Raw genomic sequence first — 22,927 nt, 5'->3', positions numbered from 1 at the left:
GTGTCATGCAAACAGTAATAGATCTCTAGGACTTTATCAGGTTATAGATGGTGGTGTTCTTGAACCATGCGTTTTGTGAGAACACCATGAAGATTGAGGCAGTGTTAGTTTACCATGTCTCTCATTTTCTATTTTATTGCTGTATCAGGGCTCTCTTGGGGGTTGTTCTGTGAGACCATTCAAAGCTCATGGAATCAGCAGTGAATGGGGTGATGCAAACCCACACCAGCTGTGCTCTGGTTCATTGTTGCAAAAGTCTCTGAGGCTCCCTTTTGGAAACATCTGCAGAACAGCCATTGGCTGGTTGCAAAACCTCTGATTGCAAAACATTGTATTTCAACCCCAAAAGTTAGCAGCTTTTTTTGGCTCCATTTCATACATTTTGCAAACATTGGAAGAATTTTACAAATAATGAACATCTCAAACCCAACCTGCTGTGCATGGAGGTAACACTGCAGAGTAAACACACACACAGAAGCCTCTGCCCATGATATCCAAGCTGTAGTTTCAGTCTTCTGCTTTTTGTAAGTTTTAATTCCAAAATTATTTTGTTTTAGAATTTCAGTTCCTTTGTATCTTTGAACTTGTAAACATGCCAGCATTATAGGCAGTTTAACAGAAGTTTCTTCCTATCATGCCAATAATAGATTACTGGAAAAACCTTTTTATTTTAAAGCAATGTACTAAAAGATAAACAATTTCTTGCCAAAGTCAATAATCTAAAACAAACTGTGTAATTAGAAGCCTGGTTTTTGAAAGAGCTGTGCAGACACAATGCCAAGATATGTTTGTGTGAATTGCTTGTACTTTCAAGGTGCTGATTTTGCTGCACAAATTACATGACCAACTGTGGAATTTGGAAACTGGAAGTACCAGATTGCTCACTTCACTGCATCAAAAGCAGGCTTCACAATCTGATTCCATTATAGATGAACTTGGGGTTTGAATCACAAGCTGTTGATCCAGGGTTATATCAGCAGAGTTGCTGTAAATTAAATATTCCCTGCTTTCAGTTGTGGGGTGTCTGTGTGTCACCTGCTGCCAGCAGCAGGGATACAAACAGCACTGAGCAGGCAGCAGTGGCTCAAGGCTGGAGCAGCTTTCACCTGGCACCCTCTGCTTTAAGTGAGGCTCAGTCAGGCACAGGCCATGCTTGGGAGCTGTACTCACACTGCAGTGCTGAGCTTTCCCAGGCAGCTGCTGCCCTGCTAATGCAGTTCTCCCTTGCTGCAAAGAAGCTCTGGGCCAGGGAATTTATTAAGGTACAATAGAAACTCCTCACATTGTTCAAAGATTTTATCTGACTTTGAATAGACAAGTTGTGCTGACAGAGGTTTCTGTGCTTTCTGCAGCAGCCCAAAGTTGCTGGTGTGCCTGGCTGCAGCTGCCATATCCATGTAGTGCTGTTTGCTCTCTGCACTGTGCTTTCCATTCTGTAAGTAGGTGCCATTCCACTTTTCACTTGAATTTTGACTTAATTTGTTGTTTAGTCACTCTCCTCCTGTGCTTTCCAAGCCCCAAGGTGAGTTCTGGTGGGTTTCTGATTTCCTATATTCCCTTCCCTTGTTCAGAAGCTGAAGGCAGATGCAGTCATGAATATTTGGCATTTTGTAATTTCTAATTCCAATACAAAATAGTGTCAGTGTATATGTAACAGATCTATGCATATCTCACAGGATATGACCCCACAGTTCTCTTTTTAACCAGCAGCCATCAGCAGGAGGAGTAAATGTTTTATCTAACTGTGAGCATCTGTCTGCTGCTTCTCTCTGCCCTCTGTTACCTTTAGCCACATTTGCTGTTACCATATCTTCTATCACCTGTTTCTCCCACTACACTCCTCATTTCTCTGTGTTCTACACTCTAGTTTTCCACCCAATGACTTTCTTTGTCCTACTACTGTTGGGGAATTTTCTGCTTTTCCACTGCCTTTTTGTGACTGATTTGTTTAAAATAAATCTTGAAGTAAATAAGAAATATGCGAGGGAGAGTACATGTTTTTGGTTGGGTGGGTTTTTTGCTTTAGACGTAAGAGCTGGCAATTTCTTGCAGTAAAAAATGAATATATAAATAAATGGGGCACTTACCCTGAATGTGTCCATTAATTCTTTTATGGGAACAGAAAGAAGGGTCTTCCTCAAGAAAGATACAGTCCAAAAGAAATTATCCTTACTCAAATGTGAGTGCTGCTTGCAACCTTGGTGTTTCATTAATTTATAAAGGTTCAGACATTCCCAAGAGAGGTTCAAATTAAAATGCTAAAATACAGAATTCCTGGATGCCAACAGTCAGCTCCTGTGCTGGCAGCAGCCCTCAGCTCTGCACAGTCAAGAGCTCAGGTGGTTCCAAATACCACGGGATTATCCCAAAATCTGGGCTGGGCTGTCAGATGTCCTCTTGTGCCCAATTTCAAAATGCATCTGGCACCCTGGGCTTTGTGAAACTGGCATGAGAACATTGAGCTGTCAGAATAACAGAACCAGACGCTGAGTATTGATACTTTTATTTAATCACTCCTGACACTCAATTATTGATTAAAAATTGGGTAGAGGGTTTCTGTTATGTAACAAAGTACCATTTTAAGTCAGAATTTTAAACCTAATAAGGAGGTCACTTCAGAGGATGAGGGATCTTGCCCTTCAGATTGGATCAAATACTCAGTAAAACTCTTTGTGAGAATCCATCATCCCTTGTCCTTGCTAAACATGTATGCTTATATGCTTTGAATAGATCTTATACATTGAAAATACTGTTCTTTCAGACAAATATTGTCTGCCTGTGCTTCTGGAGGAAGTTACTTAGAAGAGACTGGAAACAATATAATCTGTGTGAACACCATCTATCAGCCCAGCTCCATTGTCATGGACAAACCAGCAGGGAATATCAACCCCATGTGCAGGATCTCCTCTGTAATCCTTCTGCCAGCCCCTGAAAGGCAAAACACAGCCATGGAGTACTGAGGTAGGAACTGCACCTGGACAAGCAATCTTGCCTAAATCTTACCTAAGGACTTCATTATTTTGTACCTTGTTACTGTCAGTTCATTGTTCTTAACAATCATTGTGGCATCTGGTTTCTTGGGATCAGAGCCAGGATGAATTTCAAGTATGGTGAAGTCAATGGGCCGGAAAAACTGCCCTAAAAAGAGAAGCTAAAATTACCTTTTCAGACATTAAAACAGAAGCAAACCAAACAGAAATCCCAGAATTTCTACATTCCCGTGCTGGCTTCATATCCCTTCAGAGTTTGGATTGGATAAGCTAACACCAAGTTTCAGGTAAGACTGAACATATGCCTGAGGTATTATTGGTATTATTTCCTGTTTATAACCCAGAATTGTATCCACATCATCTGCATGTAAGCTCCAGTTTCTGACTGCACAGAACAATTACAGCCTTTTCTAGATATCCTTCAAGATATCATCACCTGGTGTGTGGTCTATTCTCTTGAATTTATTACATATTTTCCAAGTCCTCAGCTTTTAAATAATCAAATAATCCATATGTTGATCTCTGAAATTTCTGGGTGTGGTTATTCTCAGCATAAGTACAATATTCTATCTATAAATTATGTAGCCTCAAGGAAAGATCAGCAGGGAAAGGCTAAACAAAATCATACCTAATAATCCATGGGTCTGTTCAGACAGTTTATCACTTTTCAATGTATACAGTCCCAGGAAATCTTGGTGGAGAGGATGTTTCTTCCACACTTGGTGTAAAACAACAACAAATGAGACACCACTGCCCATTGAGAGCACCAGATTTTTTTTCCTGTTAATTATCAAAGTTAATCTGAGGAAAAAAAGAAAAACATGACTTAGAACATTGTGTTTACCAGAGTTAACAGCAACAGAAAGAAATGTGAGAAGTAAAAACAAATGTAGCTTTATAAACTGCTCAGGGCATTTTAAGAGAGAGGGTTTGCTGCCTAGTTTGGCCCATGGAGTCTCTCTGTGGGTTCACAGAGAGTCACAGAATCATATGAAATGACACTGGAAAAGGCTACCTGGCCTTTAACTTTTCAGTAAGATGTTTTTAGCAAAACCCGTCCCTTAACAGTGTAATTGGTTACAGACAGGTTTGTGATATGTAGATAGAGCACCTGATGCTCAGTGATACAAATTTTATTATTAAACCATCAGTTCTTTGCCTGAATGCTACATGACACTTTTTCCTTTAGTCTTTCAGAGAAGCCAACTCCCAACTGCCTATTTTAGTGCTGGGATAGAGAAGATTTGCTTCTGATTGTGTCAGTAATATCACCCATATGTTTATCACAATAAAAAAATCATGTGTAGGAATTAAAGCTTGCTCTTTCTGCTGCACTGCTGGGCCTTGAGAAGGCAGGGATTTTATTCTACACAATGAAATGTAAAGGAGGAGGAAGAGAAAATGTTGCATGTTCCTTCTATAAACCTTTTGCACAGGTATAAATGATTCTGTAATAGATCCCATGAGAAATATACCTGCTGACAAGAAAAAATATACCAATTCTGTAACTGCCACAAGTTCAATTTTTAAAATGGAGATTTGCTTTTGGAACACTATTATGCCTTTGAAAGATTACACACTATGTCTGAAATTACTCCTTAAGTATTTGCAAGATGCTGCTGTACAAAGCACAATACCAAATCTAGTTTCACCTTAGTCAGAGCAATAGAAGATCAGGGAAAAGTCTTCATTTACTTATTTCAAACAGAGAAATTTGTGAAATTCAGCAATTATGCAACAAAGTAGAGAGCAGAATTCAGCAAGGCTTGAATCAATTGCTTTTGTAGATTGCCACACAAATCTTAGAAGTTTATTATTGATCAACATCTAAAAATATTTCAAGTAGAGTAGAAAGTAGTACAAGAGCCTGATACCCTTTCTGTAAGTCTTACCCTGCTTGTTGCAAGGTGACTGAGTCCAGCCAGGTGAAACCTGTTTTTTCATCACCATTCTCAATTGTGATCCTCTCAGGAGTTACTGTCAACTTTACATCCAGGTGCTTATTTGCAATACCAAGTTTTCCAAAATATGAGTTTTGGATCTTTGCATTACTATTTACTCTCTTATCACCAATAAGTTCTCCATTGACTGTGATGCCTAATATAGAAATAAAACAAATATTGTTTTATAGACAGGACCTGATCAACTGATGTCAAGGAGTGTCTTGAAAATTTATCAACTTAAGAAATTAAATACGAGTTGAAAAATAGATCAGAATTACTTGTGAATATTTGTACCAAAGCAAAATAATATTCTGTGGGTTGTTCTGTGAATTTCCACAAAGCCAACAATCATTTTGTTGAGAAAAGTTCCATTTTCCCCTAAGCACAGAGGGTTTGTGATGGGTACAGAGTCTGAGTGACATCAGTCTCTCTTCACCAGGTATTCCACAAACTGGTGACCTAAGGATTATTTTATTGCTTCTACTACAACTCACTGAGACAAATTACTACTCTCAACCCTTGCACTGGTTTTTAAAGTGAGTTTAAAAGTTCATTTTGCTACAAGAAGTGAAAACAGTCATGGTAATGGTAAGCTATCATAGCTACAGGACCTCCTGCTAGCTTTGCTGGGAAAAAAAGCTTATGCATTATAAAGAGAGAAATAGCCTTTAAACACATTTTGTTAAAGTATCCTGTATTAAAAGAAAAAAAAAGTTAAAAACTCACCTGTAACTGGGTCAGTTATTAAATTTAAGATCATGCCAGGGTTTTCATTGATATTGAAACAAATGGCATCTTTTTTTTGTGGCAATGATATAATGAAGTGTGGATCTCCATCAACTGTAAAGGCAAATCACAGGTGTCTGTATAGTGATACACAGAGTCAAAGTTGCACATGAGCCTTTAATATTGCTTAATATTTAAATTTAATAACTAAATATAAATTATTTAATAGTAAACAGGCAGTTATCAGCACAAAAATTACTGATGGGAAGGAGGACTGAGAAAATGACCACACATAATTTCAATTACTTGATCTTTAGAAGACACTAAGAGACGTTTAAACAGTAAATTAAAATACTTGCCCCTTAAAAATTAAAAAAAAATGGCTGCTATTATGGAAAGGAAATATTGAAAATATTCATAAGAATTGTGTAATTTAGCCTTAAATACCTTCTTCTGTTCTCCTAGACAGACACTACCCCAACTACTCACCACTGGTATACCATGTGGGTGGTGATGCATATGTGTGATAGACTGGTGAAGCTGCAGAAGGAAAGAAAATTGTTAGAAAAACTCACACCAAAGTGGAAAATTGCATGGCCTATGAAGATGTCAGGGAGTTAATATGCTAGGTAAATCAGTAATTGCATCCTAGTTTTCAAAGCATGTAATCTATGGAATGACAATTTGTGTGCTGCTTTTAAATCAAAAAAATCTTCAGGATAGACACAGATTTCACTTGTAGTCTAAATTGCTCTGAGGGTTTCCATATAGCCCAAGCAATCTATCTGTAGGATACAAATATTTCAGACGTGAGGACTAAACTGTCAGCAAGGAAATGCAACATCATCCATTGAAAACTTCTGATTTTTTGACATTTGAGTTGGTTTTGTTTGTTTGTTTTATTTTTTTTTTCCAGAATGAATTTAAGTCTTTTCAGTGAAAACTTGAAAAAACTAGAGAGAGATTGGCACTAATATCCAGAGTAAAACCATAGTTCTAACTCTCCCATTTCCAGGATTTCCCAGCCAGGAATTTGGTGGATCAGTTGCTGTCTCTTGAATAAAACAGATGCTTTTTGTACAAATGACTGAACACATTAATTTAGCCAGAGATGCTGACATCAGAGTCCTTGGATTTATATAATTCCAAAGGAAATGCAAAGTGAAGTCCATCCTCTGTTCTTGGGAAACAGCTTTCAGAAAAAAATGATGGTTTATGAACAGGTATTTACTCCCTATAAACTATTTAGCTGAAGCTCTGTCACCTCCTATTGTTCAATCTTTAATTGACTTTTCAGCAGTGAGCAGAATTTGGTAGTATTTGTGAAAGTCCAGTTGTACTGCCAGAAAAAGCATCTCTGCCTCTGGTAATTTCAGTTGACAGAATCTGCTCCATTCAGAAAAATAAATTAAATTACTTACCCATCAAAGGACCTGTGAACATCCCTGTTTGAATGAAACAAAATGTTATTTTAGAGGCTACAAAGAACAAAACCCAATCTCACCGACTTCATTCCTTCCTCCTTCCAAAACCAACCCAAAAATCTTGTAATTATGTATAAATTTCTAAATATTACAAAATAAAAATTATTTATTTAACAGTGCTACAAAGCAACAGTCTTGAAGGGGCTGAAAGCACACCCTGCTTCCCAGCACAAATGTAACATCTCCCTGGGGTTTGCTCTCTCTGGGACTGGGACAGCCTGCTGTTCTCTGACACCTCTGTGCCACCTTCTAAACTGCACTTATGGGAAGGAAGAATTGCCTGCCTGGTTCCACATTTTTCTATTCTTCTGCTCTTTTTACATCTGAAATTCTGTCAGGATGTCTCTGTGCTTTAGAAGTGGCAATCATGGCATGGATGAAGGTATCTTTGTATGAGATTGCTACACACAGGTACCTGGGAGGCCCTGGTGGCAGCCCTGGAGAGCAGCTGACTTGTACTGGGCCTGAATTCTGGGTTATGGGATGCTGCAATCACCAGAGACAGGAACTGAACTGAAACCACTACTTACATCTCAAAAGTTGTATATCTATTCATAACGTGATCTTGATTAATTCCTCTTGAACTTTATGAAAATATTGCATCCTAGATCAAATAAGTAATGTAGAAAATTCATTTCTATTAAAAACATTAAGTAAATTTAAGAAAAATTCACATACCTTCAGCTGTTACCATGGGCAGGTAAGACATAAAAGGAAGAAAAAGAGAAATTCACAGTTTCAGTTATACAATTAAACAGGAAGGATTATGGCCCTAATAAAACATTGTAAAAAAAATTAACCGTTTGAAAACTCAACCAGCTATCTTTAGTATTTTTAAATGCCATTTTCCCAGTGAGAAAACACAGTATTTGTAGGTCAAACAGAAATGTACTGAAAGTAAAAAGCTTTTATGCATGGCAGTAGAACTGCAATTTATTGTGTATGGGACAAGAGCTCTATTTGGAACTGTTTTATTGTTGTGCCATACCTATATTGCAAAATGTTCCTTACTGGTTTTATTATTTTGTGGTTTTCCAGGCATTTAGATGATTCTGTTAGTACTGACTGGATGATTCACTACATTGATTTGTGAATTGAGATTTCAGGGTGAGTAAAATTGGGTTTTTTCCTTACACAGGGTCAGAGCTTTGAGTATTTTCTCCTATTACTGCTCTACATTATCTATATACAGAGAGGATTTCCTTTGAAAGAGGTTCAGAAAAGAGCTTTTATACTACAAATACCTGGAAAGGGAAAGCAAAGAACTGAAGATGACTGAGTGGATGTCACTTTTGACACATGTTTGGGGGTTTCCATGTTATGGAGAGCAGCTGCAAACTTTAAAGTCATTATCTTGTGTAGTGACTTGAATGTTAAATTAATCATGAAGGGGTTTTATGTCAGTATTCCATTATAGGAGTCATGAAAAATAATGCAAAAATTTATCAGCAGAATGCCTGAAGAATGATTCAGAGTTGAAGGGCACTTAGAAATTCACTGGTCTCAGGACCTACTGCAGCTGAAAAAACCTCACCAAACTCCAGTATCTCTGTTATGCTAAAATGCCTCAAGTTCCTATGCCAAAATCAGGAGATGTGAAATTTTTTCATCTAGAAGGCAGCAGAGAGCCCACACAGAGCTTCCAAGGAACTTTCAGGGGCTCTAAACAAAAACTGGAGAAAAAATAAAGGATGGTGATAGAAGAGACTGGAAAGCCTCTGTCAGACCTGTGGGATGAGAGTGGCTCAAACAACACGAGGAGATGAGGTTAGGGTGGCTGGGAGGCACACTGAGCACAGAGCACTGCTTTGCTTGGCCAAAGAGAAGGAGAACAGAGTATTTGATACACAGGAGTTAAACAGAGAGGCTGAACTATAGGAAAAATAATATTTCACTGAGCAAGGAGTTCATAATTAGCTAAAGTATCAGAGGAGTTGAAAACAAATTGTGTGTTTTCAATATAATTGCTTCTCTTTCTGCAATATATATATGACTGTTGTGTTTTACATAAGTAATCTCAATCCTTTTACAGCCTGATATATCCTGCCTGAGGAAGAGCTCATGCAAATTTTCCCTTTACATGTGGAAAGAGGTTACATCTATCCCTAGGCTGAAGTATGTAGAAAAATAAAGGAGAAAGTGATGGTAAGTCATCTGAATATAGCTGGATTATTAGATTAGAAATGCTTCTTGGTTTTCAGGGTCTTTTTCTGTAATAGTTTTTCTATTTAGTTTAAAATACATTTATTTTAAATTTATAGTGCTTTGCCCATATGATTTAATAATGAAGGATAGTTTGATGGAAATGAGCTTTACAATGAGAAGTAATTTTGCATAAATCACACACATGCCTGGCTTGGAAAGTAGATTTTGCAGATACATATTTAAAACTGTGCCCACATGAAAGCCTTTCTTTAGGCCAACATCAAAGGAACTCTTAGCTTCTCAAATACAGTACAATTGTGAAGATGTCTATACCTTCAGTGGGTTTATCAGCAATCCCCTCTTCATTTCCATCTTCTTCTGGTTTTGTTACCACCATGGATGTCAGTGGTGTTACAAACTTGTACATTAGTGAGAGAGCCAGGGCTTGAGCTGTAAGGTTTTCCTTTTCTTCTCCTGTGGCTGTAATGCTGAATACAGAAAGAGACTCCCAGCATCAGTGATTGCTGAATCACTCACCACATGTCAGATTACATATTTTAAAGTAAAGTAATTTCTCTGCAGGCAATTTATCAATAAGATATATCTGTTACAGCTTAAGAGCACTTCTGATTCTACTGGCTGTCCAAGAGAAAGGCAAAACTGTGCTTTATCCTTGCAATAATTTAAAATTGTTTCATTTGCAACCTGAAACATGAGTACTGAGGCTAGGGAGGAGAATAGCGTGGTGGATTTCCCTCACTGATTTTCATGATTTTCCATTGGCAGCTCAGTGGGATGTGAATGTCAGCTTCACATCCTAGAAACTGCAGGACTCAGAGGCTGTGAGGGGTTCAGAGCTAAGGTATAATTCCAGCTATAATTACCGTTTTTCCAAGAGTTGTTCAATGGTAAGATAAGCCCAGAGCCTTTCAATGTACTCTCCAAATATGTATTGCTGTTCTTGGAAAGCCTGAGCTGTCTGCTCAGCTCCTTGCTGTGTAGTGTACGACAGGGCGTCCTGAGCCTGTTGGGAGTAAGAATGTTCTCTGCATCACAAGTAGCCAGGGACTGACAGGACTTCCCAAAAACTAAGATCTTCACACCTGAAAATCTTATGAAATCGAAAACCAGTCTGGTTGTACACCAGAAAATTGCCAGTGTTGTATGAGGAATTTTGTCCCATTGTTTCTGGGAATTTTAGAGATGTACACTACAGAACATAACCCAGTATTCCACATACACATGGCACTTTTGTTCATCACAAAAGAGGCAAAAGAAGCATTCAGAGATTTTGTATAGTTTACATAAATCAAAGAAATCCATACTTACACCTTCACCTCTTACATCCACAGACAAATGGTTTTGGTTGCTGTCTACAAAGCGCCCAGCCACCACAATCTCAGACCCATCATAGAAATGCTTGAAGCTGTTAGTAGTTAGGTCTGATATTTCATTTTCTGGGTAATTTAACTCCACATCTATGAGCATGGGATTTGACACCTCATCATAAAACCCCTGTAGGATTGAAAGAAAAAAAGAAAACATTTAACTATCATTGTTTCTTTAGTTCATGGGTAGATCTGTAACCAGAAACATCCTGCTATTCCAGGAATGAAAACTAAAAGGGTATTTTATAAGAAATATTTAGATATTTAGTTAAATCTCAGAGTGTAAAGCCTAGAAATCTACAAAAAATTGAAAAGAGAAAGGACATACAAACTCTTCAGTCTTGCTAAGAGAAAGGAAGAATATTTGAGAACAATGTGCTGTGGATGATGAGTTCCATCAATATAAATCAAGAGGGATACCAAGCCTCCTGTTATTTGATAATTTTCTACACCTCTTCTCTGCAGATACTGACATGGTAACATACTCAAAGGAGATTGGGCATTTGATTTTATCAGAGCTTGCAATGAAATCTAATATCTAATTATTTGATGAATTCCTTGAATGGCAGCTACTGGAATGTGAGAAGTAAAAAAAGACTACCCTGTACGGCCTATACCAGTTTTCATGTCTTATACAACTCTAAAATGCCTCAGGAGTGTGGTAAGATACACCTGCTTGCAGTGAGTTTCTTAAGAAAGAATATCTAGAGCTTTATGATTTGTTACTCTTTTTGTCACTTGACAGGACATTAACCACATGATCTGTGAGGTGCAGGAGATGCAATGACTGCAGAAATTCCACCAGAGTGTCCTTCAGAACTGTGAGTTGTGTCACCCTATGCCAAGTTTTAAACTCCCTGCCATACCCCACAGCATGTCCCTTTTACTGTCCCTGCACTTCCTGCTTATATAAGGGAAGGGGAAAATTAAATGCAACTAAAGGTCCCTTCCACATCAAACTATTCTATTATTTTAATATTCTGATCACAGCAGACTCTGGAGCATCTCAGTGTCAGATTACACACTGGGACTTTGATTATTTGAAAATAAGAACATGAACAGTTATCTGACCTTATGTAGCTCTGACCTCATGTACATGGTAATTACTTCACCTGAAGCTGCAAAGCTGCATCAGAGTCAGGGTAAATCCGACGGGCCAATCCTTTATTCTCCAGTGCCATCCTCTCCAAGAAGCCATAGTCAACACCACTGCCAAAGCCAAGGTTGTATAAGGTGTATCTGCCATCAATGGCCTTCTTCACTGATTTCTCAATCTCCTGAGTATTGGATACACCTGCATCAAACCAGGAAATGGTTGAGTTGTTTTCAAAATAGATACAACGATCACAAAATGAAATGTGACTTGGCATGTTCAGATTTCTTAGGAGACATTACCAAAAGCTTGATTTAGTACTATGATTCTGGTAGCATTAAAATCATGAAAATATCCAGAAGTGAAAGATGAAGGCCATTTTTAACTAGCATTTTTTGTTAGTTAATGAACTACTTTTATTATTCCATCCAACACAAACTTACCCACGTTTGGATGACCATCTGTTAACATGATAATTATAGAAGCGCTTCTCTTGGGCACAAGGTTTTCTTCATGAGCAGCATTCAGAATATCAATACCTCTCATCAAACCACCATGTAAATTTGTCACTATGAGGTAGACAAAGAAATTCAGGTTCAGCAAAGGCTGTCAAAGTAAAGGTTCATTTTCCATTGGGGTCTGAAGAGCTTTTATTACATTACAGAAAATGAAAGATTTGGATTTACAAGCAGGGGCAAGTCTAGATAGAAAAGTACCTGGACTTTGGAAACATAAAGAGAAATAGACAAATTTTCTGAGTAAAACTGAACTTCAGGAGTGCCTCATCAGCAATCTGAAACCCCAACAAACAGTAGCATTGTGTTCAGAATCAATCAATAAATTAACTTACACAATGACCTACTGGCAAGGCCTGTCAAGTACTTACGGCCTTGAGCAGAAATTTGCCGAACAAACTTCCTCGCTTCATCCAAATTCTCAGGACTGGCCTTGATTAATGTTTCTTTCCAGGTAGATATTTCACTATCAAATAATATGAAATTGAAGAAGTCATCTTCTTTAATGTCATCTAGGATTTTTAGCAGTGCTTCTTTTGTCTGTAAGGCAAAGAGATTTAAATACATGATTCAAAATTTAACAGATATGTGCTTACAGGTTTGACATCATTAATCTCTCAGCATTGGGCTATTTTTTACTCCTACACAGTATATATTGCAAAAATTCTGAGCTTGTTCTGTTCTTGCCAGTCCCTGTGCCAATTTCAGAGTAACTCTAGGGAAGTCAGCAGCAATAACATCTGGTAAATCTTTGCAGCTGAGATGAAAATCTGTTTTTCCATCATAGTTGGTTGCTTACACTGAGATAAGCTGGCATGGCAAATGGGTAGTTAGGTCAATGGAGAAGCTCATAAACAAGCATGCCTGGATATTTTGATGCAGCACCAAAACCTGAAAATTCCAAACATTAGCTCAGTCATAACTCTGAAAAGAGCTACTGCTTCCCAGACACAGAGTGAGCAGAGAAAATGCACATAATCTGTATGCACAGCTTATTTTGGAACTGTCAAGCACATGACAGCACTCTCTGGAAATGCTGATATTTAGAGTTTTGAACTAATGACATTTATAAGTAAATAAAGGCTTAATGTATAGATTTTTGTTCTACAGCAACACTGCAAACCAGTACATCTGGCACTGGGCATTAGAGAGGTCACACCATCAAGCCACTTTGTAACAGCTTGAGCAGCACATGTGCACTCCAAGGCATCACGTCCCTTCCAGCACCATCTCCCTCCCAGCACCTTGTTCCAGCTCTTTCACTGGAACTCCATAGTAATGTAATAACTCACTTGTTCTATTTCTCTTCCAGACATTGAGCCACTAGTATCCAATACAAAAATAATATTCTTGGACAGCTTTGGAAGATTTGTTGGTGCAAAGAAGTGTACAAAATAGCCATTGACAATCTGAAAAAGAAAACACCACCAGCAAAAAGTTTGGTACATTATAAAGGTAAAACAGATAAAGGAGATATTACTCTCATTTAATGTCTAGCCTCTGAGCGGCCTAAAAAGTTTTAATGGCCCTGATCAGTCTCACCTCTATCCATGGGCCCAGGGGTGTCATTTAGGTGCAAGACTGGGCTTGTAGACACTGAGCTACAGTGTGAGAACAGCTACAGTGTCCTGTCTCCAGCTGTGTCACACCTGTATCTGTTCCTATCCATGGACTCCACTGTTTTGGATCCCCCCCTGAAGAGCCCACTGAGTGCTCCCACTCAGCTGCCTTAGGAAACAGCTGGCCCTTGCTGCTCCCTGACCTTTACTGTGCAAGTTCAACTGTTCAACAGTTCAGAATTTCAAGTTGTTAGACTTACCTGCAAATTATCTGGAGTTGTTCTCTTCACATCATATTTTACAGTGAAATCCCCATCCAAGACAGACTCTGAGCAACTTGGACACCTTCGCTGCTGGTCGAGGGTTGGCTTGAAAGAGATATGGCCCTGAAAAGAAAAGCCTTCCTTAGATCTGACCCTTAATAGCTGAAAATCTCCTACAGAACACATCTGCATTTTTTTTAAGCTGGTATATTTATTTTCACAGTCATAAGAATAACCTGTTTTATTGGGTTAGCTACTAGATTGTATGAATCCATATGTACTTAGAAATTTATTGGGGGTAACTGACACAGAAGGCTGCTTTCCACAGCTTTCTCCATATGAGTACTTCCCCTTGGGTCAGCTCTTCACTCTGAACAACAACTTTGATAAAGTTGTTGTATCTTTTAGGAATTCTACTACCCCCATATAAGGGAAAACTACTTGTTAGTAATTAAGTTTTTCTATAAGAGATAATCTTACTGGTATCCAGGTTTCCTCTTGCTGCCATTGCTAGCATTGAAATTATTATTTCAGAATTATAAACATAATAAGTAAATCATGGAATGCAGTAATCAATTTACCTTTTTTCCTGAAAAAGTTTTTTTAATGGTATTTTGTAGCTCATTGGTGATGAATGTTCCTTCTGCTTCCAGCTCAGTGATACCCTGGGGCTCAAAGATATCTACTTCAATCTGAAATATTAATTAAAAAATTACTGTCATTAATTAAACCACAATACATCAGCCATTTACAGGAGGATCAGTAACTATAGGTGTGAAAGAGGGATTTTCATAAAGATAAAGAAATTTACTTTTGTAATACATAATAGCAGTCCAAATCTACACTAGTGTGGTGGACACATCTTCAGCCAGAGACCCTTTCAGACACAGAAGTTAAAAACAAAGCTAGAAATAAGTAAACTTTAATAGAAATATGACTTGTTGGAAAATTAGATATTAGCATCCTATCAAGGCAGATAGACACAAAAAGCTGCAGTATCCCAGAATTTAAAGATGATGTTGTTTCACAGTCGGGTGAGAAAGCTGGAGTTTATGCTATAAGGGTATATACAATTAGTCCAAGGCATTGCAATAGCTTTTTCAGTTTTTCATACAAGATTTCTTTTGGAGTGCTCAGTAGATGAGCAAATTTGTCAGGTTTACAAGTAAAAGCCTGCATTAAAGTGAATTGATGAGTTATCCCCATGGGACTCATGGAAATGAGTTATCAGAAATGTTATCATGGCCTTTAGCTCACCTGTGAACCAATGGGAATGACCATGGTACTCCACTTTCAAAAGATATGCAGAATTCCATCATCTCTTAAATTACAGTCAAATTTGATCAGTTTGCCATTTACCTCAAAATCTTTGACAAGCTGCTTTGGTTTCACTTTGATGAACATTTCATATTTTCCAAACTGTCGCTTCAGCAGTTCCTCATATGTGAGTTCAAAAGTGACTTTACTGGCTGCTTTAATGTTGACTGAGACAGTGAATTTTTCTGTTTTTCTTCCTGAAGCTCTGTATTTAAGTGGGTAGGAAAAAGATCTTTATCCTCTTTCATGGTATTTATTGTTGGTGGCATATGATTTTCAAAAAGAAGTAAAACAAAGATGGGATTTTTTATATACTGCTAAAAATCATCAATCAATACTCAAAATTATGCTCAACCTGTAGAATTTATTCAAGTTTCCCACTGAGCTTAATCCCAGGAATAGGTCCCACAAAGCCAGTGAAAGTTTGCAGGAACAGCCTTTCCATAGTTGCAGACAGTGCTTGTGCAGTCAGAGGCTGTATTTCCTTTCTACAATTTGTGCTACAATAACTTAACTTAATGATTGTTCTTTTGTCCCTTAATGTCAGCAAAGTGCCAGAACACAGCATTTCCAATCTCACAGTCTGCTATGGAGTGATGGTGTGGAAGCCACAGGACATGATCCTTACTTTACAAGACCAGCAGTCTGTCCTCTCAAAACAGCCTTCTCATATTGCTTTTTTGCAGCTTCTTTTTCTTTTATAGTTCCAGGATAAGTGACACCATCAATTGTCCTGCAGATGAAAAAGTCCTAGTTCAGTGGAAGGTTGTGACAGGAATTCTCCCTTTATTGATTTGTTTGCTAATAACCTTTCAGAGACCTGCTATTGCCAAGATTTGGGCCCTTTCACTGAAGCCAGGCTCCTGAGAGAATTCAGCTGGAATGAAGAGCTCTGTGCTCAGTGTCATAAAAGAATCTAAACTAATTTTTACTTTAAATTAGATCAAAACTGGGCTACAGCAACACAACTTACACCCGCCATATTCCTGCATTTCAGCAGCTTCACCATCTCATCTCATCTCATCTAATGGCAAACCAACTCTGGATGTGACTCACCTGTCCAGATGGCATCATCTACAGAGGAGCATTTCATCCTTGAGCTCCTTAGAGGACTAAGCAGCCACTTCTCATCACCTCATTCTACCAAAAAAGTTCTAAGATGCTCTATGAGTGTTTGTGTCCTAAAGCTAGTGCTCCTCTTCACTGGAGATAAAGCAGGCATGGTGTGATTAGCAGAGATGGATGTGCTTAACTGAATCAAGCCTCATCATGGTGGAGAACTGCACATGATTGCAACTAAAGGTACAAATGTAAAAGAATAATTCTACTTTCTGCCTTTCATTCAAATATGATTTTTAAATGAAGAGATAAATTAAGCTATAATGCCATCAGGGAAATGAAGTAATGGAACTTTCCTGGTTTGATAATACCACAGTAAGTAAGAGGCATTTCTGAAAAGGTGGATGAATCTGCAGGAAAGGTCCCACATTCCCTAAGGTTCCCTTCTATTCATAATGATGAATAGAAATAATTGAAAATTAGTCATCTTTTCTACAGATGTACCAATGTTTGCCTTTCTCCACATATCTTGCATGTTAAGTTAATAGTACCAGAAAATTACCCAGGAGGTATTTAGAAATCTATTCAAATGGCAAAGTAAAAATGAACACTCGGGTTCCATTTCTCCCAGCTGAATTAGCACAGATTTTTAGTCTTCTTTAACAATATTGTAAAGATTACACACATGCTGAAGTTGGTAATGAAGGCTGTCTTAGGGAGATCAACATCAAAGAAAACTTCTTTGGACACATTTCCACGATTGACAGCTCGGCTGGTGATGACATTGTGTGCAAAGCGGGAAGTCACTTTACTATCAATTTTCATGCTATAGATTTCCATCCCATTGACAACCTGTAAATTGAGAAATGAAAAAAGACAAAAAGAGCACTAGCTGTTACACTCATATGTGTATTAATCAGTTGTGATCATATTTTTAAAAAGAAACCACAGCAGTACATTGATCACTGCAAAGCAAAAAGAAAGAAAGACCTAATATAAGAACTGGAACACAGCTGTGTTTCCTTGGATATCTATTTCACTGACATGATGGTGCTATTCCACAAGTCATAACTATAGACTTTAACAAAATACTACCACCAAAAATACTGCCGTTATAGGAATAGGTTTTTTCTCTATTGAGTAAGTGACTTTTTATGGTTATTCAAAGAGCACAGCTCTTTACTGCTGCCCCACTGTATTAGTGACTGTGGTTATCAGAGGAGTGGATGACTCCTAGAGCAGAGATGTAAGTAATCCTCTTGTTTTAAAATAGCCCAAATGTCTCCAAATTCCATTTTATATTATTCTCAGTTTCCTCCCAGCTGGAGATCAGACTTTTCTAAACAAGGAAATGGGCAAGGCAATATTTATTTTCTTTGAATGTTCAGGTATAAGGTTTCTGGACACTAAGTGAAAGCATAGGAACAACAGATGTTCCCATTAGGAACTCCACAGCAAGGTCTGCTTCTGGCAGCAAAACCAGAACTGGAAGGAACTTTGGAGGTTTTATGATGGGTCTGGTTTCTGCTGATTAATTGAGAAGGTCCCCAAACAATCAAAGCATTTAAGCATTGCTGAAGGGGAATCCAAGTGCCAAGTGGAATCAGCCCCAGAGATGAGGTCTCTTGCCTTCCTTAGCAATAGCTGCAACATAAAAGTAAAAACAAAACCAACATAGAATAAAAGTCTGTTAGAGATATGCAGGTGACTTCAAAAGAACTTAGGTATTTATTCAAATACAATGAGATTAAAAATCATTTGTTCATTCTCTTTCCTTGTCCCGGAGCTTCCATCAGAGCTTGGAAAGCAACTGTCTAGTTAGTCCTACTGCCCAAAACAGGCAGCTCTGGGCAGTTTTCCTTGTCACACACTCAGAAATATCCATTTGCTCAGACTGGACTCACAGAAACATTTTGTGAACACATTAAGAATATTCTTGTCACTATAAACTCTTGGTAGCCCAGACAAAACCAAACCTTACTCACCAAGTCATTATCAGCATTTCGCTTCTGTAAAGAGAAAAGAAAGGGAAAAAATCATGATTAGGTAGGAAAGCTACATTTAGAAATAAATCTCTTAGCATCTGTGTAGTTGTCACAAATTAGAAGTCCGGGTTTGAGAAAGGTCTTCATTAATAAACTGAAGTAAATTTGAGGGAAAAGCAAGCAAGGGATATGAGGCGCGTCGGAGTTATTTTGCTTATGGCATTCCCAGCTTTGGTGAATCTTTTGGTTTTCATTTGATGTTAGTGTACCTTAAATACAGTGTTTTTGAATGGTAAGTTAAACTTTGAATGTTGCTGACTTTATGTTGCTCATGAGACACAAAACAGTGTCTTCTTCGAGCTGAAAATACACATAGACCTTTGAAATATGAGAGAGAATGAGAGGAAAAGAGGCTCAAATGCTCAGGGCCATTTATAATTAAATGTCATTGAGACTAAAGAACACACTAAAATCTGTTTGATAGGTCTTCCTTGAGTAAGGGTTGGCTGTGTGGCAACCTCAAGTAAAACCAAAATATCTTGTCCTCATAGTAACATCTTTTTATTGAGAATTCCCAAATCTGAGTCCTGCAGTACATACTTTCTTTTCAAACTTATTTTCCTTTGGAAGAAAAAGAAGAGTTGTATCAAAGCATAAAAACCCACTTTGCACAGTTTTTTTCCTGGCACACAAATCCAAACTGTCATGCAAATGCAGCCTTACATTTTTTTCAGGCTCCTAAATTTTCCTATTTCAGCCCAACAGCCTCTCATCCTAACATGACCAGGTAGGAAGGTAATTCAGCAGGATTAGATAGGAGGGGCTGTCACTACAAAAAGCTGCATGGAGGGGGGAAAATAAACAGTTAAAATGTGGGGGTTTTTTTCCAATATTTGCTCCCAGAGTAGTGCAAATATCAGAAGCTGTACAACAGTATCTTGTACTCTGTTCTGAAAGAGAGGACAGGCACTGAACAAACTTCCTGAGTGCTGTTAAAATAACAGCTTGTGAAACTCAATTCCCATCAGCTCAGCTGCAAACACCTTATCTCATCTGGCTCCAAGAGCCTTGGGGGTCACATTTTGTGGAATTGTGTTTACCTGCTCCATCAAAGGCAGGGGTACGGACACAACAATTCAGACACACATCTCAAGTACACTTAAGGCTTTCAGTGCCTTTCCCAGCTGGAAACTGAAATACAGAGGGTTATTTTTTTCTTTATTTTGGGATTTTTTTCAAAACACTATATTAAATCTGTGGTAGTGCAAAGTTTGAGGGAGGAAGCTTCTCTTCTGCTGTGAGAGTCTAGCAAAAAATGTCAGTATGAATTCCTTTAGGTTCATCTTTCAAACTGTTAACGCCATCCAGATGATTTCTGTGTGTCCATCTCTCCTTTTCACAAGCATATATGCATTCTTTAATGCCAGTATAGAGTGTGCACCAACTCAAATCTGACCTTTCTAATACTGGAAATATTTTTTCTGTATCCATACTGTCATTACAGCTTGTCATTTCCCCTTACAATACCCAAACTGAGGTATGCACCTTGGGAAATGAAAAGCTGGAACTCTGTGAAATGCCAATTTGTTTGGTGCAAACTTTTCCTTACAGTAGAATTACCACACAGTTTATACAAAATACAAAAAAAAAAATATATAAACCTATAAAAATATGTGTAGCTACAAATTCTGCAATTCTGACTACTGCTTCCAAACTGAAAGATACTGTACCTTCATTTGAGTTTTACAGAATTGCTGTTGTGCACATTCTTTATCAGAATCACAGCTTCAGTGGTAGTTTTGAATGAGTTCTATTTTGATTCTGTAAATATTTTGAGGGGTGCTCTGCAATTTCCATTGAAACTACAGAAAAATCTCTCTGTGAAAGGCATTACTCACTTTGCACTTGGGCTGATCTCCAATGGAGATACTCAATCCAGCTGGACATCACCCAGCTACCTGCTCTAGCTGACCCTGTTTGTGCAGGGGAGGGGATTACGTGACTCTAAGTCTGTGATTTTGTTCTGGGTTTTTTAATTTTTAATGATTCACTTGACTGTACCTTGAGCCATCACTAAATCAAGGTCATTCCGAGCTATGTGGGCAAAAAGCCAATCAAAATGATGATGCAATTCTAGACTAAAATGAGAATTAACATCCTCTACCCTGGGTTATTGTTACTTGATAAACTGTTTCTGTATTATTTTCACATATTTGCCAGCTGCACCGATTATTAGAATTCTATTATTTTTCAGTTGTGCAACAGCAACAAACTTCTTTTGTTTAGTACTGTTTTGCTGTGGCAGCAGAAAAGAATAGAGGTGCAAAGAATGTATGGAAATTGGAAAGTAAAAGAGAAACTTGAACTCCCAGGAAAACAGAGAGGGAAAACAGGACTCGATTACAGTACTTGCTGAAAGAAGCTCTGATTGTACAGCTTGGGAAACTAAACCACAGCAGGACTAAAAGACTCAGCAAAGACTGTACAGTTATCTTGGAGTGACCTCTGGGAATCCACAGTGCAGAATGAGGAATTTGCATATATCCCTAAATGCTACATAGGAAAACAAGGCATGAAAATTATCTCTGAATCTACAGCAGCACTGAAGATTCCATCACCCCAAGTGATGCCAATTGGGTGCCACAGAGAAGAGCCCATAATGCAGCTCATAGGAACAGGGAACTGATGAGGATTTTTGTTCCATTTTCAGCAGAATTGGGTCTGCCAACTGTGCATACCTGACTGGGGCTCTAAAAGCAGCTTTGACAGCTTAAAGGTCACCAGACAGCCAGAATCCCAGCCATGCTTCAGCACTGGATACTGCTTGCTCAAAGGGGCCAAGACACAGATGGGCACTGAGACCTTCACCCTACAGAGCAATCTCTTCCATTTCAATCAAATCACATTTGCATAAAGTACAGAACAAAACTGGGAGAATCAGCTGGCTTTTTCATAGTGCTCTGCATGCATAGATGGAGCATTGCACAGAGTTTTGGCAGTCTTCCATTTAGAAAGGCTTCAGCATTGTAAAACACAGAGAACTCCAGACACTACAGTAATCAGTAGGAAAAAGCTACATTATATCTGGGCTACATGATGGTTAAATAATAGGAATCCCTGGCGTTTCCAATTTGCAGCATTAGATCTCATGTTGACTTTTAGAAGTTAGGCATGTTACTATCCTGATTTTCAAAGAAAAAATCTTGGCAAAGGTCATAACCTCATCAACAACAATCAACCAGAAATTGTTTTGTCCTGTTCTACCTAGTAACTCAGAATGCTCCCTAAAGAGATTTGCCCTCTGTAACTTTTCGGAGTGCACAGCCACTGACAGAGAGGGAAATAATTTATGGAGGTGAGGAGTAGTGGACAGCAAGATAACCAAAGAAAATTAGGCAAAACATCAAGTAGCACTTACTCAGAGATCCAGTCAAAACCAGAATGGCTCCTTTGAGAGATGTATCTCATGTTGTGCTAACATGGAAATCTTTTGAGAAAAATCCTACCATGTCATTTGGACTGTGGGCATTTATCTTTATGCCATGTTACAGCTCTGTTTTCTGCTTCTTAGAGCCATCTTTTTCATTGTATTCCTTAACAGGCGTCAAAGTCAGTTCTCTGGCAGCACTGATTGCTTTACACATTTAAATATTTTACTAAAACATGTCACCATTACATGGTGATGACAGGGAAAACAGAAGAAAGGGATGTTTTAAAAAGAAAGAGAGAGGAACTTCAGAACTGATTGAAAACTGAGGCTGATTAGAGATCAACCGGTCTGAATTCCAGATTTTATCCTGTGTCCAGGGGTACCAGAGAAGACAGAGCTCCAGCTGCCAGCATTGTATGAACTCTCTGATAAATGCTGATAAACTGCAAGAAGTTAATCTCTGAGGAGTGGGAGACCCACAACCCACACACGGTTGATTACTTACCTTGATGTTTCTGACATGTGTTAGCAAGAAGTCTGAGGATGCAAAGGTAGGAATCAATACTAAAATACAAAGCAATAGATTCTTTTCCATTTTGGAAAAAAAGTGAGGTTGCAATTGGAATGATATGCATAAATATATAAAGCTTTGTTTACCCAGTGTTAATAAATAACCCAATGACAGAAGTGGGATTAAGCATTAGGCATTCGGGAAAAATCAGGCGCTGAATTTTGAATTAGTATAATCTACAGAATACTGTTAGAAAATCTCTTAAAGAATTTACAGAATATTTCAGCAGCGTCTCTTCTATGTAATAGCTCCAAACAGAAATTCTCAGCCATTTCCGCACTGGCAACTGACATTAATCTCCACCCCAGACCCACTTTTTTCCCAAATGAAAACTGTCATCTTTCTGATACTTCCTTAAAGGCTTTCCCTGGCTCAAATTTACTGCAGCCATAACAGAGCTTGCAGTCTGTGAAAGCCATTTAAGCTCCATTTCAAAAGCGCCCCTGTAATCCTCCGTAT

The 22,927-nt window shown here is 38.2% G+C and overlaps 1 protein-coding gene across 1 annotated transcript; it reads right to left on the bottom strand.

Moving 5' to 3' along the window:
- Nucleotides 1-2,487: 2,487 nt before the first annotated feature.
- On the bottom strand, nucleotides 2,488-22,492 carry LOC132078080 (inter-alpha-trypsin inhibitor heavy chain H3-like). Its single transcript, XM_059479983.1, has 20 exons — nucleotides 22,403-22,492; nucleotides 18,468-18,491; nucleotides 17,168-17,334; nucleotides 16,052-16,156; nucleotides 15,466-15,628; nucleotides 14,688-14,798; nucleotides 14,104-14,229; nucleotides 13,577-13,693; nucleotides 12,656-12,824; nucleotides 12,213-12,338; nucleotides 11,789-11,970; nucleotides 10,618-10,803; nucleotides 10,173-10,312; nucleotides 9,612-9,776; nucleotides 6,149-6,219; nucleotides 5,660-5,773; nucleotides 4,883-5,087; nucleotides 3,619-3,791; nucleotides 3,027-3,138; nucleotides 2,488-2,928 (listed from the first exon to the last, which is right to left on the bottom strand). The coding sequence occupies exons 1-20, from the start codon at nucleotides 22,490-22,492 to the stop codon at nucleotides 2,799-2,801; spliced, it is 2,676 nt and encodes an 891-aa protein (XP_059335966.1). The 3' UTR covers nucleotides 2,488-2,798.
- Nucleotides 22,493-22,927: the final 435 nt, after the last annotated feature.

This window comes from Ammospiza nelsoni, chromosome 11, assembly GCF_027579445.1.
Source record: "Ammospiza nelsoni isolate bAmmNel1 chromosome 11, bAmmNel1.pri, whole genome shotgun sequence".
Lineage (NCBI taxonomy): Eukaryota > Metazoa > Chordata > Aves > Passeriformes > Passerellidae > Ammospiza > Ammospiza nelsoni.
Note: the sequence above shows the minus strand (reverse complement) of the source record. Positions and strands in the feature narration are given on the sequence as shown.

Excerpts from the sequence above, each read along its gene's own strand:
- LOC132078080 (XM_059479983.1), bottom strand. The coding sequence starts at position 22,492 with ATGGAAAAGAATCTATTGCTTTGTATTTTAGTATTGATTCCTACCTTT. Across the intron at positions 9,777-10,172 it reads GAACAACTCTTGGAAAAACG|CATTACAGCCACAGGAGAAG; the intron begins GTAATTATAGCT and ends TTCTGTATTCAG. Across the intron at positions 3,139-3,618 it reads ACAGACCCATGGATTATTAG|GGCAGTTTTTCCGGCCCATT; the intron begins GTATGATTTTGT and ends TTCTCTTTTTAG.